At 46.2% G+C, this 17,082-nt stretch overlaps 1 protein-coding gene, 1 long non-coding RNA gene and 1 other non-coding gene across 3 annotated transcripts in view; 1 reads left to right on the forward strand and 2 right to left on the reverse strand.

The window, feature by feature from the left end:
• The window catches only part of PYGB (glycogen phosphorylase B), a 54,334-nt gene that overhangs the window by 21,107 nt on the left and 16,145 nt on the right, over nucleotides 1–17,082 (reverse strand). The window contains exons 2-4 of the mRNA XM_004270437.4: nucleotides 14,624–14,725; nucleotides 3,990–4,068; nucleotides 1,714–1,817 (exon numbers count right to left, since the gene is read on the reverse strand). Of these exons, the coding sequence (XP_004270485.1) occupies nucleotides 1,714–1,817; nucleotides 3,990–4,068; nucleotides 14,624–14,725 (285 nt within the window). The remainder of the gene's footprint in view (nucleotides 1–1,713; nucleotides 1,818–3,989; nucleotides 4,069–14,623; nucleotides 14,726–17,082) is intronic.
• TRNAG-GCC (transfer RNA glycine (anticodon GCC)) lies at nucleotides 243–315 on the forward strand. The gene has a single exon. It is a non-coding gene; the product is annotated as a tRNA-Gly (tRNA).
• LOC125961535 (uncharacterized) lies at nucleotides 9,805–13,008 on the reverse strand. Its single transcript, XR_007472386.1, has 2 exons — nucleotides 10,956–13,008; nucleotides 9,805–9,846 (listed from the first exon to the last, which is right to left on the reverse strand). It is a non-coding gene; the product is annotated as an uncharacterized LOC125961535 (long non-coding RNA).

Consider the following 17,082-nt stretch of genomic DNA (forward strand, 5'->3'; position numbering starts at 1 on the left):
ACAGGGAACCAGAAGGAAGAAGTGTCTGTGGTCAAACAGACAGAGACAGAAACCACCACCAAAACCTTCCTCCTTACGACCGTAACACCCACCAGCCAGGGAGGAGCCTCAGAGTCTCTGTCTTACAAACACACACATCGTCTCGACTACGAAAGAGCTAGAATGGGCCACAGACCACACATGTACAAAGGCTGGCTCACATCTGACAGAAACACTCACATAAATAACTGTGACTAGGAAATTCCCTGGAGGTCCAGTGGTTAAGACTCCGCACTGCCAATGCAGGGGTTGCAGGTTCGATCCCTGCTTGGGGAACTAAGATCCCATATACAGCGAGGTGTGGCCAAAAAATAAAAAAAAAAAAAGAAAAAGAAAAAAAAAGAACAAAAAGAACTGTGACTAAAATCACCCAGAAGGTGGCAGGAGGAAAAGTGCATTTCTCCTTTCAAGGTCATAGGGAGTATTTCTATAAATTAACCAGTGGCTACAAATCTGTTTTGTTTCCTTTTCCTTTTGGCCATAATTTTCTTGGCTAACGTTTTATTATGAGCGTTTTCAAACACATAGAAATGCCAAGGAATTGACAGTGAACTGCACACCCTCCACCTAGGCTCTGTCACTGCTTCCATCTTGCTATACTTGATAACCACGTCTCCTTCCATCCATCCATTACTTTTCTGATGCATTTCAAAGTGAGCAGTTCATCCCAGACATCTGTCCACTCTTCCCCTGAACACTTCAGCAGGCATGTCATTAAGGACAGTCCATCACAGTGTTTATTTTTTAGGTTAACAGACGCACAGTGAAATGCATAAATCTTAAGGCCAACATTGGTGAGTTCCGACAATTGCACACACCTGTGTGACCCAAACCCCATCAAGACAGAGGACACTTCCATCACCCCGATCATTAGCTTCTTCGTTCAGACTGTACGACTTTCCTGTTACCAGCTTTTTGATCCTAACTCCAGCCCTGCTTTATCTGTGACTTTTAGACCCCAAATTATTTAAACTATTCTCCACCCAAGTGGAAGAGTGCTGCCTTCCTTTCTGAAATGCCGAAGTGAGGGGAAACGCCCACCTCACCTAAGAGAAGGAAGGTGGGACTGCGTTTTGAGTCTCCCCGTTTACCAGCAGGGTCTTGACCGTGTTACTTCTCTGCCTGACGCTTTAGAATTGAGGCTCATTCTTCCTAAGAGCCACACTGCTTTGCAGAGTCCAGCCCCTAACCCCACAGGACGCCACCACCTCGCTGGTGTCAGCGAGGGCAGGTGGGAGCAAAGCCTGCAATAGCTGTTCTCCTAGCGACTCCAGGCCAATCCTCCTCTGCGGTGGGGTTGGGCTGGGGGGTGCCTTTGCTCTGTGAGAGACGACAGAAAACACCACCAGCTGGTGGCGTCCTCAACCCACAGTGTCTCCTGTGAGGCCCAGCTGGGCTCTGGCCCCAGCCCACCAGACGTCCTGTCGCCACACAGAAGCCGTGTGCAATGAGTACATGTGGGCGACGGGCACTGCCGGCCGTGGGGACGATGTGGAAAGCACGGAGTGCCCAGAACTCCCAGCACTGCCCACCTGCCCCCCTCTGCCCTGCCGAGGACCGGCACGCAGCCTCTCCAGGAGGAGCAGAAAGTCCAAACACAGAACTGACAGTGCCTGGCTATTTTCTCATGCGCACGAGAGCCGCAAGTGAGCAAAGGAAGGAAATCGCACCCACCTGCCAGCCATTGACGATCTTCTGGTTGAAAATCCCAAACTCATAGCGGATTCCATAGCCGTACGCCGCCAGGCCCAAGGTGGCCATCGAGTCAAGGAAGCAGGCTGAAAGTCCAAACACAAAGAACTTCTTGGGATCGAAGACAATCAGTAGACCCAAGGCCTCTGGAGCCAAGGCCCAGACGCCAAGTCAAGTAGGCGCCGGAGGGCCGGCCCCCAGGGCGTCAGGCAGGGGCCCAGTGCTGACCGGTCACCTTCAGGTCTCATGAAAAGGAAAATGGAACCCCACTCTGATGCCCTTCGGCCTGAGAGCCCGGGGCCAGAACAAGACAACATCAACACGGGGGCTACCTGGGGGTGTGGGAAGAGGGACGAACCCCACAGAGGACACTGCCAAACTCAGCTCATCTCAACACACTGTCCCCTCCTGCCAACGTTCTCCTAGGGACCCTCACTCAGGCTGCAGGCCTCCCCACCCTCGCACGTTCTACTTGAAATCCAAGCAACATCACAAAACATCTGCCCACATACTGGTAAAGAGGGCACAGAAGTGGGGCCTGCAAATGTACATTTCAGCACCCACAGCACCAAATACCCAGGTGCCAAAGTGCCACCAGGGCCCCCGGAAGGGGCCGCCAAATGGAGCCCTTGCTCTGATCAAAACGTCTTGAAAGCAAACCACCATGATTTGAATAAAGATTCAGAAGGCAGCATCATTAAACTTGTGGATTAAAAAGAACACAAAATTTTAACGACGAAACACCAGCACATAAGACACATGCCAATTTACCAAACATGCACAGACCTGGGGGTGTCAGGCCCTCTGCTGAGGAGCAAGAAGACCCACAAACTAAGGCCTGGGCTCTCGCTCTGAGGAAATCATTCTCGCGGGAGGGACGCCGCACACGAGCTACCGCAGGCTGGGGGTGTCCCGGGTCTGCACGGCGAGGGGAGCCGTGGAAGCAGCGGGGCCCAGACGAGTCCAGGGGGAAGGCCGGTGGCGCCGCCCAGTGGCAGGAAAGGTGCCTGGAGTGGATGCGAAGCAGCCTGACGCGGCCTGAGGACCCGCGGGGGCGGGAACGGCCCACAAGCTGACACGCCGGCCTCAGGGCGGGCGGCCTGGAGCTTCGCTCGAGCTTGGGTTTTTACCTCAGTTTTTACTGACTGAGCAAGGACTAAGTGGGGAGATGACCACGCTCAACGGAATGCCGTCAGGGCGAAGGGGACCGAAGCCCGAGGGGCTGCCCTCTGCCTGCCAGCCTGGACGCTGTAACGCCGTCTGCAGCGGGAAGCGACGGCTTAGCGTGGTGCGTGTGACCTCACCTTCGCAGGCCACACAGAGCCCACACCCGCCAGTGGGGCACACACGGCCTTTCCCCTGGAGGCGGGGCACGCTTGGCCGAGGGTTAACCTAGAACCGGGTGCTGCTGTGTTGGACAGAAACATACGCTGCGCTTATAATTTCTGAAGAATTTAACTTAAATTCTGAAAACATAAACACATACACACAACTCACCCAGATAAATTTTAGGGCATTTGTTCCCTTTACAAAATGACAGCTCTCAAAAGGGGCAGTAATGCAAAGTGTATCACTTTAGGGCCCCGTACACACAAGGGCAGCACAGAACTTGATCATCTCTGCTCCAGAAGCACTGTGCCCAAAAGCCTTGAAGGACACAGTGACATCAAATCACTGTGACTGCTGTTTCCACTTCCAAGTTCTTAACCCAGCTCCTTCCCCCTCATAAAGGCTGGCGAAAATAATTAAAACAGAAAAAAACCCCACAAACTTCAAACTGGGTATATTCTCAAATAGGGTGGCCCAAAGGAGCAGTAGCTCCAAGAGAAACAGCTCTGCTATTTTAGAGCAATCTGTTTACTGTAGTAAAGCAGGAACAGTTGCTTTACGCTGGGCTACATTCATAAATTGTGCGTGTGTGTTTCTAGCCCTCTGTCTTTCTCCCAGTTACTGGCTGTGGAGGTGGTTGGTATATTGCAAACCCCTCCTGGCACCAGTTCCCCAATACTGGCAAGCCTGGTCACCATAATTATGAAGCGCCCTTTGTGTGAAAGAGAATATATAATTTGCATTTTTTTCCCCTACTGGTGGCAAAGATTTTGACCCAGAGGACACACTGTCCCATCCACTCTGAGGGACCAATCTATCCCCACGGACCAGTGCTGGGAGCATGGCTGATCTTGGCCTTGCCACGTGCTGCTCTCTGACCAAGGCACCGTGTCAGGAAAGGTCTGTCCTGGACAGGAGCCTGGGGTTACCTGCCAGCCTCCCCAAGCCTCCGTTCCCCAGGCCGGCATCCTCTTCTATTTCCTCCAGTTCTTCCAAGTCTAGCCCCAGCTGTGAATAAAAACAGAGGTAACATTTTAATATTACTTAATATTTTCCCTCAGCGATAGGTAGAAAGATATTTAAATCTTATGAGCTTATATCAATCAAAGGTTAGAGTCTGCCTTCTTTTAGACTTGCAAATCCAACATTAAAATCTGGTGTTAGGATGCGGAGAAAGGGGACCCTCCTACACTGTTGGTGGGAATGTAAATTGGTGCAGCCACTGTGGAAAACAGTCTGGAGGTTCTTCAAAAAACTAAATATAGAGTCACCATATGATCCAGCAATCCCACTCCTGGGCATATATCTGAAAAAAACTCTAATTGGAAAAGACACATGCATTCCAATGTTCATTTCAACACTATTCACAACAGTCAAGACATGGAAGCAACCTAAATGTCCATCAACAGATGAAGAAGATGTGGTATATAATCTACTATGGAATATTACTCAGCCATAAAAAAGAATGAAATAATGCCATTTGCAGCAACATGGATGGACCCAGAGATTATCATACTAAGTGAAGTAAGCCAGACAGAGAAAGACAACTATTATATGATATCACTTATACATGGAATCTAAAAAATAGTACAAATGAACATATTTATAAAACAGGAACAGACTCACAGAAATAGAAAACAAACTTATGGTTATCAAAGGGGAAAGTGGGGAGGGATAAATTAGGAGTATGGGATTAACAGATGCACGCTACCATATATAAAATAAACAACAAGGATTTACTGTGTAGCACAAGGAACTATATTCAATATCTTGTAATAACCTATAATGGAAAATAATTGAAAAAAAATAAAACTGAGTCACTTTGCTGTACACCTGAAACTAACACAACATTATAAACCAAGTATACTTCAATTTTTAAAAAATCTGGTGTATAATCAATGCATGAAAATGAAAGCTTCCAGGTATTTCAAAAGCTGCCGAATGACTTAAGAATTAACAGTCCAAATGAGACGTGGTTTAATAGCCAGAGATACTGACTGCCACGTTATTAACCTACTTACAGTGGACAGATTATAACACGTATCCTAAAAAGAAGCCAATGCTTTTAGTAACTCTCTACTTTCCCACAGTCTAATGATATTTACATGACATCTTTTTTTTTTTTTTTTTGCAGTACGCGGGCGTCTCACTGTTGTGGCCTCTCCCGTTGAGGAGCACAGGCTCCGGACGCGCAGGCTCAGCGGCCATGGCTCACGGGCCCAGCTGCTCCGCGGCATTTGGGATCTTCCCAGACCTGGGCACGAACCCGTGTCCCCTGCATCGGCAGGCAGACTCTCAACCACTGCGCCACTGGGGAGGCCCTACATGACATCTTTTAAAGCCAAAACCTAAAAGCACTTTTCCTATCTATTCCAACTGCATTCAAACAATCTTGTGAAACAGATATGGTAGGTTAAACATGAGAGAAAGCACCTGATTTAAAACCATTCAAAAATGCAGATCTTGGGGCTTCCCTGGTGGCGCAGTGATTAAGAATCCGTCTGCCAACACAGGGGACACAGGTTCGAGCCCTGGTCTGGGAAGATCCCACATGCTACGGAGCAACTAAGCCCGTGCGCCACAACTACGGAGCCTGCGTGTCACAACTACTGAAGCCTGCACGCCTAGAGCCCATGTTCTGCAACAAGAGAAGCCACTGCAATGAGTAGCCCAAGCACCGCAATGAAGAGTAGCCCCCGCTCAGCACAACGAGAGAATGCCAGCGCAGCAATGAAGACCCACCGCAGCCAAAAATAAATAAACAAACAAATAAATAAAAGAATGCAGATCTTAAGGCTCTCAATTAGGATAATTGAGATAAAGCCATTAATCTGGCTTTAGTGTATTAAACTTGACAAATTGCTTATTAATTACTTTTTTTTTTTTTTTTTGGCCACGCCACATGGCTTGTGGGATCTTAGTTCCCCGAACAGGGACTGAACCCTCACCCTCCACAATGAAAGCACAGAGTCCTAACTGGACCGCCAGGGAATTCCCTCATTAATTACCTTGATCAGTGGCTTCTAAACTTTTTGATTTCAGGAAGACCTAAAGAGTTACTGTTTATTGAGATTATATCTATCAGTATTTATCAAATTAGAAATTAAAATGGAGAAATTTTTTGAAGTATAATTTTTTGAAGTAATGGAAAATAACTACATTTTTAAAAACAACCAAAAAAAATAATGAAAAGGGTGGCAGTGTTCTACATTTTTATAAATCTCTTTAATGGCATTCAATCTGTTAAGATCTCACACCCATAGAGCCCCTGGAAAGCCTACCGTATATAGACTCGTGCGAATAAGAATAAATAGTTCTGACTCAGAGGACCCCTTGAAAAGGTCTCAGGGACCCCGGGGGTCTCCAGACCACACTTTGAGGATCTGACAAACTGCAAAGGGTGGAAGCTAAGTTGTGAGAAAATTAAAAACATTAGTCATAAAGAAATGATTTAGTATCTATTAAATCAAGTGGTATTAACACATACAACAATCTGATTAAGATTTCAAAACACTGACTTCCAAATTTCCAATTTGAAATTTCAAAATACTGACTCCTACAGCAATTTCAAAGAGTGTGTTCCACCAAAATATGTTGGGTGTGTGGGGGTTATAGGATGTACCTAATAACACGTTACCAGCTCAACATTAAGAAACGTGTTTAACTGCCACATTTTCCAAACCTGACGCTGGAACCTCTTACTCCTGACACGTCTCTTAGCTCAGAGACCAGACACTCAAGGAAGACAGGCCCAGGGTGCATGTGGGCAAGATGTTTTGTTCCTTTATGTTTTTACCTGGAATGTTGTAGGCACAACTCAGCCTAGGAAGGCAAATTTTGCCTTGACTTTGAGAGCATTCAGAAGAGGCACAGAAGTAGCTAATTGACACAAAGTCTAAAACCTTCCTGGGACTTCCCTGGTGGAGCAGTGGTGAAGAGTCTGCACTCCCAATGCAGGGGTCCCGGGTTAGATCCCTGGTCAGGGAACTAGACCCCACATGCATGCTGTAACTAAGGGTTTGCATGTCACAACTAAGAGTTTGCATGCCACAACTAAGGAGGCTGCCAGCCAAAATTAAGACCCGGCGCAACCAAATAAATAAATAAATAATAATAAAGGGGAAAAAAAAAACCTTCCTAAAGTGGGCTTCGGAAACAAAGATGGAAACTGAACACAACAGAGCTCTCTTAACAACCTGATTTTTTCTTATTGAGTCATAACCCACAGACCACAAAAGCGAACAAGTTGATGGTTTTTAGCATATTCACAAAGCTGTACAACTATCACCACTATCCAGTTTTAGAACTTCATCCCCCCAGAAAGAAACCCCCTACTCAGTAGCAGTCACTCCCTATTTCCCCCTTCCTTACTTTTCTACTTTTTGTCTGTATAAATTTGCCTGTTCTGGACATTTCTTGTAAATGGAGACATACAATATGCGGCCTTTTGTATCTGGCTCCTTACAATTAGAACACTATTGTCCGGGTTTATCCATCTTGTAGCCTGTGTCAGTACTTTTATCACAGTGTAGTAGTCCGCTGTATGGCCATGCCACATTGAAAGACACCTGGTTGTGTTCACCTTTTGGCTATTATGAATAATGCTGCTATGAACATTCATGTACAATTTTTTGTATAGATGTATGCTTTCTTTTTTTTTTTTTTTTTTGCGGTACGCGGGCCTCTTACTGTTGTGGCCTCTCCCGTTGCGGAGCACAGGCTCCGGACACGCAGGCTCAGCGTCCATGGCTCACGGGCCCAGCCGCTCCGCGGCACGTGGGATCCTCCCGGACCGGGGCACGAACCCGTGTCCCCTGCATCAGCAGACGGACTCTCAACCACTGCGCCACCAGGGAAGCCCTCTTTTTTTTTAATTTTAATTTATTCGTGTATAGTTGATTTACAATGTTGTGTTAGTTTCAGTTATACAGCAAACTGATTCAGTTATAAATATATTCATTCTTTTTTAGATTCTTTCCTCATATAGGTTATCACAGAATATTGAGTAGAGTTCCCTGTGCTATACAGTAGGTCGTGGTTGGTTATCTATCTTATGTACAGTAGTGTGTGTATGTTCATCCCAAACTCCTGATTTATCCCTCCCCCGCTACTAGAAGTATGTTTTCATTTTTCTCAATATAAACCTTGGAGTGGAATTGCTGGGTTACGCGGTAATTCTATGCTTAACCTTTTGAGTAGTTGCCAGACTATTTTCCAAAGTGGCTCCACCGTTTTACTTTCCTACCAGATGTGATGATGAGTTGCTGCCTCGGCATTTGACAGTATGACAGCCCTGCTCACACTCAGAGTCTGGACATTTAGATAAGGACTCAAGCTGAGGATTGCCAACCCACGTTCCCACTTTGCTTTTCCCAGTAAAAAATAACCTTTTAAAATAACCACTTAGAATTGGGCCTGAAACCACCTTGTAAGTACTAAGTGCTTACTGCCCTGCTCTCTATCTCCTGCTTGCTGGCAACCTGTGACAGAGGACTGCTCTTCCCCCCAACCCCCATTTCCGTAAGCAACAAGTCTTGTGACTTTACCTACTGCATGTGGGTGTATTGCAACTGCACCTTCAATCAAAGTGATCCCAGGGTGTGTCTTTCCCCAAAGTGGGAGCATGGATGCCGACCCCACGTGGGTGGCTTGTGCCTCCTCTTTCAGCTGGCCATAATTTGCATATTCTTAATTTAATACACTAGCTTCTCAACATAGCAGCATATGAGGGTTCCAGTTTCTCCATATCCTCACCAACACTTGTTCTCTGTCTTTATGATTACAGCCATTCTAGTCGGTGTGAAGTAGCATTTCACTGTGGTTTTGATTTGCATGTCCCTGATGATTAATGACGCTGGGCAACTTTTCTGTCTGTCATTCTGTTATCTGGATATAAGAGTTCTTAATACATTCTGGATACTAGACCCTTATCAGATTTATAAATTACAAATATTTTCTCCCATTTTGTAGATCTTTTATTTTTTTATTTTTTTTTTGCAATACGCGGGCCTCTCACTGTTGTGGCCTCTCCCGTTGCGGAGCACAGGCTCCAGACGCGCAGGCTCAGCGGCCACGGCTCACAGGCCCAGCTGCTCCGCGGCATGTGGGATCTTCCCGGACCGGGGCACAAACCCGTGTCCCCTGCATTGGCAGGCGGACTCTCAACCACTGCGCCACCAGGGAAGCCCTGTAGATTGTCTTTTAACTTTCTTCATTATGCCCTTTGATGTCCTTTGTCCAATTTACCTATTTTTTTCTTTTGCTGCTTGTACTTTTGGTGTCATTTCTAAGAATCCATTGCCTAATCATGAAGATGTACTTGTATATATTTTTCTAAGAATTTTATATTTTTAGCTCTTACACTTAGGTCTCTGATCCACTTTGAGTTAATTTTATATGTAGTGTGAGGTAGGGATCCAACTTCATTCATTTGCAAGTAGATGTCTAAGCATCTTAGCACCGTTTATTTATTCTTTCTCTATTGAATTGTTTTGGTACACTTTTCCTTTAAAAAAAAATCAGTTGACCATATATGACACCAAAACCACAGGCAACGGGGACTTCCCTGGCGGTCCAGTGGTTAAGACTCTGCGCTTCCAATGCAGGGTGTGTGGGTTCAATCCCTAGTTGGGGAACTAAGATCCCACATGCCGCACGGTGCGGCCAAAAAAAATAAATATAATAATAATGAAAAAATTTTTATTAAAAAAAAAAGCACAGGCAACAAAATAAAACTGGACTTCATGAAAATTAAAACCTTTTGTGCATCAAAAGACATTATCGCAACTTCCCTTGTGTTCCAGTGGTTAAGACTCCGCGCTCCTAATGCAGGGGCCCCACGTTCGACCCCTGGTCAGGGAACTAGGTGCCGCATGCCTTAACTAAAGATCTCGCATGCTGTAACGAAGATCCTGCACGTGGCAACAACGATCCCACATGCCGCACCTAAGGCCCAGCACAGCCAAATAAATAATTAATTTTTAAAAAATCTACTATCTTAACCATTTTTAAAATTAATTAATTAATTTATTTTGGCTGTGCCGGGTCTTAGTTGTGGCACGAGGGATCTTCACTGTGGCATGAGGGATCTTTAGTTCCAGCATGCAGGATCTTTTTAGTTGCAGCATGCAGACTCTTAGTTGCATCATGCATGAAGAATTTAGTTCCCCGACCAGGGATAGAACCCAGGCCCCCTGCATTGGGAGTGCAGAGTCTTACCCACTGGACCACCAGGGAAGTCCCTAAATAAATATTAAATATTTTTTTTAAAAAAGACATTATCAACAAGAGTGAAAAGGCAGCCCACAGAATCGGAGAAAATATCTGCACAAACTACATATCTGATAAGGGATTAATATACAGAATAGATAGAGAACTCCTAAAACTCAACAATAAAAACACCAAGCAACCCAGTTCAATAATGAACAAAGTACTTGAATAGACATTTCTCCAAAAGAAGACATATAGATGGCCAATAAGCACGTGAAAAGACACTCAACATCACTAATCTTTAAGGAAATGTTAATTAAAATCACAATGAGATATCACCTCACACCCATTAGAATGGCTACTATTAAAAAAAAAGAAATAAATAAAATGATAAGTGTTTGTGAGGATGTGGAGAAACTGGAACATTTTACACTGTTAGTGAGAATATAAAGGGGTGCAGCTGCTCTGGAAGACAGTATGGTGGTCCCTCAAAAAGCGAAACAGAATCACCTTATGACCCAGCAATCCCACTTCTATATATACACACAGAAGAACTGAAAGCAGGGCTTTGAAGAGATATTTGTATACTCATGCTTAACAGCATTATTCACAGTAGCTAAAAGGTTGAAGCAATCCAAATGTCCAAGGACAGATGAATGGATAAACAAAATGTGGTATATACATACAGTGGACTATTATTCATCCAGCCTGAAAAAGATTCTGACATATGCTACAACACAGATGAGCCCTGGAGATATTAAGCCAGTCACAGAACGACAAATATTGTATGTTTTCACTTATGTGAGGTACCCAGAGTATCAAATTCAGAGACAGAAAGTAGAATGGTGGTGGTCAAGGGCTGGGAGAAGGGGAGAATGGGGAGGTAGTATATAATGGATATAGAGTCTCAGTTTTACAAGATGAAAGAGTTCTGGAGATGGACGGTAGTGACGGTGTCACAATGATATAAATGTACTTAATACCACTGAACTGTACACTTAAAAACAATTAAGATGGTAAATTTACATTATGTGTATTTTACCTCAATTTTTTTAAATTGGGAAAAAAATCAATTATAAATGTGAGGGTTTATTTCTTGATTCTCAATTCTATCCCACTGCTCTAACTGTCTGTCCTTATGCCAGGACCACACCTGTAGCTTTGTAGTGAGTTTTGAAATTGGAAATGTGAGTCCTCCAACTTTGTTCTTCTTTCTCAAGATGTTTTAATTAATCCTGATCTGTTGCATCTGCATCTGGATTTTAAAATCAGCTTGTCAATCTCTGCAAAGAAGCCAAATGGAATTTTACTGGGGACGGCAATGAGTCTGTAGATCAGTCTGGGGAGTCTCGCAATCTTTATTTCTTTGGCAGCGTGGGTCTTTGTTGCTGCACGTGGGCTTTCTCTAGTTGCGGTGAGCGGGGGCTAATCTTCGTTGTGGTGCGGTGGCTTCTCTTGTTGCAGAGCACGGGTTCTAGGCACGCGGGCTTCAGTAGTTGCAGCATGTGGGCCCTAGAGTGCGTGGGCTTCAGTAGTTACGGCGCATGGGCTCAGTAGGTGCAGTGCCTGGGTTCTAGGGCACATGGGCTTCAGTAGTTGTGACACACAGGCTCAGGAGCTGTGGCTCGCGAGCTTAGTTGCTCCACGGCATGTGGGATCTTCCCAGACCAGGGATCAAATCCGTGTCCCCTGCACTGGCAGGTGGATTCTTAACTGCTGCGCCACCGGGGAAGTCCCTGCAATCTTAACATTAAGTCTTCCAAGCCATTAACAGGGGATGTCTTTCCATTTTTAGGTTTTCTTTCTCTCAACAATGTTTTATAGTTTTCAGAACATAAGTCTGTGTCTCTTTTGGAAATTTGTTCCTAGGTATTTTATTATTTTTGATGCTATTTTAAATGGAATTGTTTTCTTAATTTCATTTTAGGATTGTTCATTGCAGGTATATAAAAATACAGCTGATTTCTGTATATTGATCTTTATCCTGCAACTCTGCCGAACCCATTCATTTGTACTAATACATTTTTACTAGAATCCTTAGGATTTTCTAGGTCATGTCATCTATAAGTAGAGATAGCCTCCCTTCTTCCTTTCCAATCTGGATACCTCTTATTTCATTTTCTTGGCTAAATGTCCCAGCTCCATCAGTACAGTGTTGAGTAGAAGTGCTGAGACATCCTTTGGACAAAGCAGCAGGTTAAACACAAGGTGGGGACACTCTACAGAACAAACCCAGTTTCAACAAATACACTGCAAGGCAGACAAATTAAAAAAGAGGAAACGCTCATAGATTATGCTCATAGTTGCATAGATGCAACTAAGTTTCTGAACATACTATTCAAAAAAATTTTAAGGCGATCAGAGAAATTTGTACACTGCCTGAAAAACTGATATTACAGAATTGTTAATATTTTAGAGGTCATAATGGTATGACCCTCTCTTTAAAAATATCCATTGAAATATTTACAAGTGAAATATTATATTTGACATTGGCCTAAACAATCTGGGAGTGGTGGGGGCATAAGGAAAACAAGACCGGCCAGGACTTGGGCTTGCGGACTGGTGAAGCCAGGTGATGGTATGTGGAAGAAGTTCATCGTAACAGTCACTCAATTTCCATATATAAAGTTTTCTACAATAAAAAAATTTTAAACGTGTCCTTGATAGCTCAATCAGGAGACAATGGCTTCTTCTGAATTTCTAGTTTTTAGTGCAACCTGCTCCCAGAACTAGCCCTGGGTGATGTAACTGGGGAGCCTGGAGGGAGGAGGCCTCCAGCCCTGTATCACTGACAGTCCCACCCACAGCGTCTGGTACCCGCCTTGTGCCTGGAAGGAAGGCCAGGCAAACGTGTGCCTGAAGATGCTCAAGTTCTGTCATCATGGAAACTTCTCAAACACAAGCTTAATTAAAAGCTAAATGGCAAGTGAAATACCATTTTTAGGGAAAAAAATGTACAATGTTTAGAAAGATATATGCCTCCTTGTATTTTCTAAGTTTCTATAATTAACATCTTATTTGTATAGTGAAAATTATAAACAGGGAATTCCCTGGTGGTCCAGTGATTAAGACTCTGTGATCTCCTTGCCAAGAGCCAGGGTTCAATCCTTGGTCGGGGAACTAAGATCCCACAAGCCTGCAGTGCAGCCAAAAAAAAAAAAAAAAAAAAAAAAAATTGGCTTCAGGAATAATAAACAACCACTTTAAGTAAATATTTTAAAAACATTATAAACAGATAATGCATATTTATGGTATAAACATTCCCTAAAATATTTACTACCTGTAAGAAATATACAGAGAAAATGTTTCAAAAACTGAAATGCTTTATACGACTGTAAACTCCACTGTTCTGTGGTCCTTACAGACATGTTCTAACATTCACAGTCAGTAAATGAAACTCAAAGGACCAATCACCTGGGAGGATAACCTCCATCTTTTTAGATAACTGTGAGCCTAAGGTTCTTATTTGGGGGAGTCAATTTTTTTTCCAAGTTTTTATTGTGCCAACTGAAACTACTTGTCCCAGATGCTTGGCTCCCCTAAGTCCTGGAGGGGAGACAGGAGCCCCTGTGATGTCAGGGCCTGACAGCCACGGGAGGCTCACACCACCCTGCTTCCAACAAAGCCCCCAGAGCACCTCCCACCCCAACACCAAAACCAAACAAAAGCAAAGGCAGGGGCAGGTGCTGGGGGAAGGAACGACTCTGCTGAGGACCCTTCCACATACGTGCAAAGGGCAGGGGTGCTGCCCATTCACACTCTAGAAATCCTACACTGAGCGTCCGGTGCGGGAGGGAGACAGTGTCCACAGAGGGGGTACACACACAGTAAACAGACACGGCCTATTCCAGCTCTGCCCTAAAACTGCAAATCAACCGTGAAAGGGGGAGGCCTCTGAGTGAACAGCTGTCAAAGACGAAGCTCAGGCACAGGCAGTGTTTATTCTGAGTAGGGGAGAAAGGGCAATTTTATAACTAGACGGCAGGACCAGTGGCTTGGGGGGGGGAGGGGAGCTGGCGGTGGGTCACTGGCTCAATAAAATGGAGAGAAATGGGATGATACCAGCCATTTCTGCCATGTGGTAAACCCGCCTGGGGTTGGGGTATGGAGTGCAAACATCTAGAAGCGTCAAGCCTTGGCATCACGACGCACCCAGTCCTTGCCCTCCGATGCATTAGCTCCCATCCACTTGTGCTTTCTCCCCTTGAGCAGGAGTGTCGCCCACCAACCCATTCTCCCCGACGCCCGAGCCATTTCTCCCGTCCCAGATGGCAGCGCTCACCTCTGCAGGGCCTGGATTAAGACTCAGTGCCCACGAGAGGCCACCTAGCATCCTGTCCCCAAGGACCCATACCTGATAGATGGCTTCGTCACAGGCGTTCTGAAGGCCCAGGTTCACCATCGTGTTCTGTAGTGTGCGGCCCATGTAGAATTCCAGGGAAAGATAGTAGATGCGCTGAGGAAGCAAAAGGAAGCATCTTAGACTGTGCATTCCACCCCACACACGAGAAGAGTCCGGTGCCGAGAAGACCTTCTTAGGGGCTTCGCTCAGTCAACCCTGCACTTACCTGCACATCCCTAAAATGGGCTCACTCCCTTCAGCCTTGGCCAACCTCAGCTTTCCAGGGGCAGCCCTGTAGTGGGGGCCCTTCGAAAGTAGTCTGTTCACTGCCCTTCTGCAGTCCCCAAGGGGATGGAAACGAACCACTGCCTGAGGTAGGGAGGCAGGGAGGGGCAGTCGTGGGGAACAGACTCCCAGGACAGACAGAGCCAGGTCTGAGCTTGGCGGGGCCTCTTCCCAGCCACGCCCTCGAGGAGGAGACCGCATCGCTCACACGGGGTGAAGCAGCCCTGCAGGATGAACAGCTTCTGATACCTGCACTAAGTACTCAGTGCAAACGGCACGGTCAACACAACGGGATAGACGGATGGACACGTCTACTTCCACCTGCTGACTGTTTGCTGGCTTTGGGGGACTGAGAGGTAAACCTCCATGTAAACGAGGTGACGACCACCAACACTCGCTGGGGGCCACGCAGGGTTCAACACTTCCCGCGCCTGGTGCCACCTGCCCACACGACCACCCAATGGGCCACGGGAGGCGGTGGCAGAGCTGAGATCTGGCCCGCAGAGTCCTGCTCTCATACAGGGCTCCATGCTGCCTCCAGCTGTCAAGGGTAAGGCCTTGGGACTTCCCTGGAGGTCCAGTGGTTAAGGCTCCACGCTCCCAATGCAGGGGGCACGGATTCGGTCCCTGGTTGGGATCCCTCATGCCGCACAGCACGGCTAAAAGAATAAAATAAAATAAAACTAGAACGCTCAAAAAAAAAGAGTAAGGCCTTGATGAGAGAAGGGCAAAACGCTTCCCTACAGAAGAATTCTGATTAATAAACGCAGAAGGAAGGGGAGGAATGGAAAACCACCATGAGAACAGCACAGGAACAGCTGTGCAGGTGACCACCGTGGCTCTAGGGACTGACTGGATATTCTGCACAGCCCTCCAAGTGTCTCCCCACAAATAATCTTAATCGCCGTGGTGGTTTTAGCAGATGCCCCTCAATTCTCTGATAGCCTTCACTCCAGGAGGTGGTGTGGTACTCAACCCCCTCCCGCTGAGGGTGGGCTGGTCATGGCAACTCCCTTCCGACAAATAGTCTGGAAAGGGAAAACTGCAAATTCACAATTTTGGATTGTGATGATACCTTCCCCACATGATCAAGGTTAACTTCCCCAGTAACAGGTCGGGTGATATGCTGTCATGAGAAGGGGACCTCGCCTCCACGGTTTTCTTTCCAAAACTCCCAACCCCAGACTGACGGTGAGAAGCATCGGTCAGACCCAAAGTTAGGGACATCTGTGGAACTGCCTGACCAGCATCCATCAGATCTGTCAAGATCACAGAGGACAAGGAAAGACCAACAACCACTGCAGATAGAAGACTAAGGAAACAGGACGACTAAATGCCCTGAGGACCCTGGATTAGGTTCGGGACAGAGAAAGGCCATCAGAGGAAGAACTGACAGCAAGTGCTGAGCCAGCGCTAACTTCTTAGTTTTGATACCTGTGCTGTGGTCACTCAGGATGTTACCATTGGGGGCAGCCGTGAAGGGCACGTGGGCATGCTACACTCTATTTGCAACCCTCTGTCAACCTAATATTGCCTCTAAGTAAAACATAAAAGAGCAAAACCAGGCCTTGAAAAGGTGTGTGTCTGTGAGCTGTGCACGTGCACGATGATGAGAGAGCACGTCTCGGTCTCAGGTGTGAATCCAGGGGAGAGCGCTGGCTGCGCTACGGTTTTACCTTTCCTATAAAATTTCCAAAATATGCAATCTAAAAAATCTATTTCCCTATGGGCTGCAGAATGCAGGGAGAAGAAAGGCCTGGATTCCTTCTCCTCGGGTGGCGAGAGGGCTGTTGGGGCCTGCGCACTTCACGGAGACACCTGCAGAGGGCGACCTGCTGAGCCCCGCACCAGCAGCTTCGGAACCTACCATGTGGGCAGAGACACGCTGAAGGCGCTTTCTTATACCTTGTTTAGAATTCTGACCAGCAGCTGACCAGAAACATCTGAGCAAACCTGGTGACCATCTGCCAGCCAACAGCCGTTTTAGTGGTGCTGCCCTTTACGTTTTTCCAGCAGCATTCACACCATCACTTCACACTTCACTGTAGTTGTTCTTAACCTACTCTCCTCAGAACCAAGAAGCAGCCTGAAAGGATGGGCCAGGTAGAAAGAGGCTCCCAACTTGCAAAACACACAGGCAGGGGACCTATGTACATGGAGAGACATCCCATGTCAATGGATTGGAA

Source organism: Orcinus orca, chromosome 16, assembly GCF_937001465.1.
Source record: "Orcinus orca chromosome 16, mOrcOrc1.1, whole genome shotgun sequence".
Taxonomy (NCBI): Eukaryota; Metazoa; Chordata; class Mammalia; order Artiodactyla; family Delphinidae; genus Orcinus; species Orcinus orca.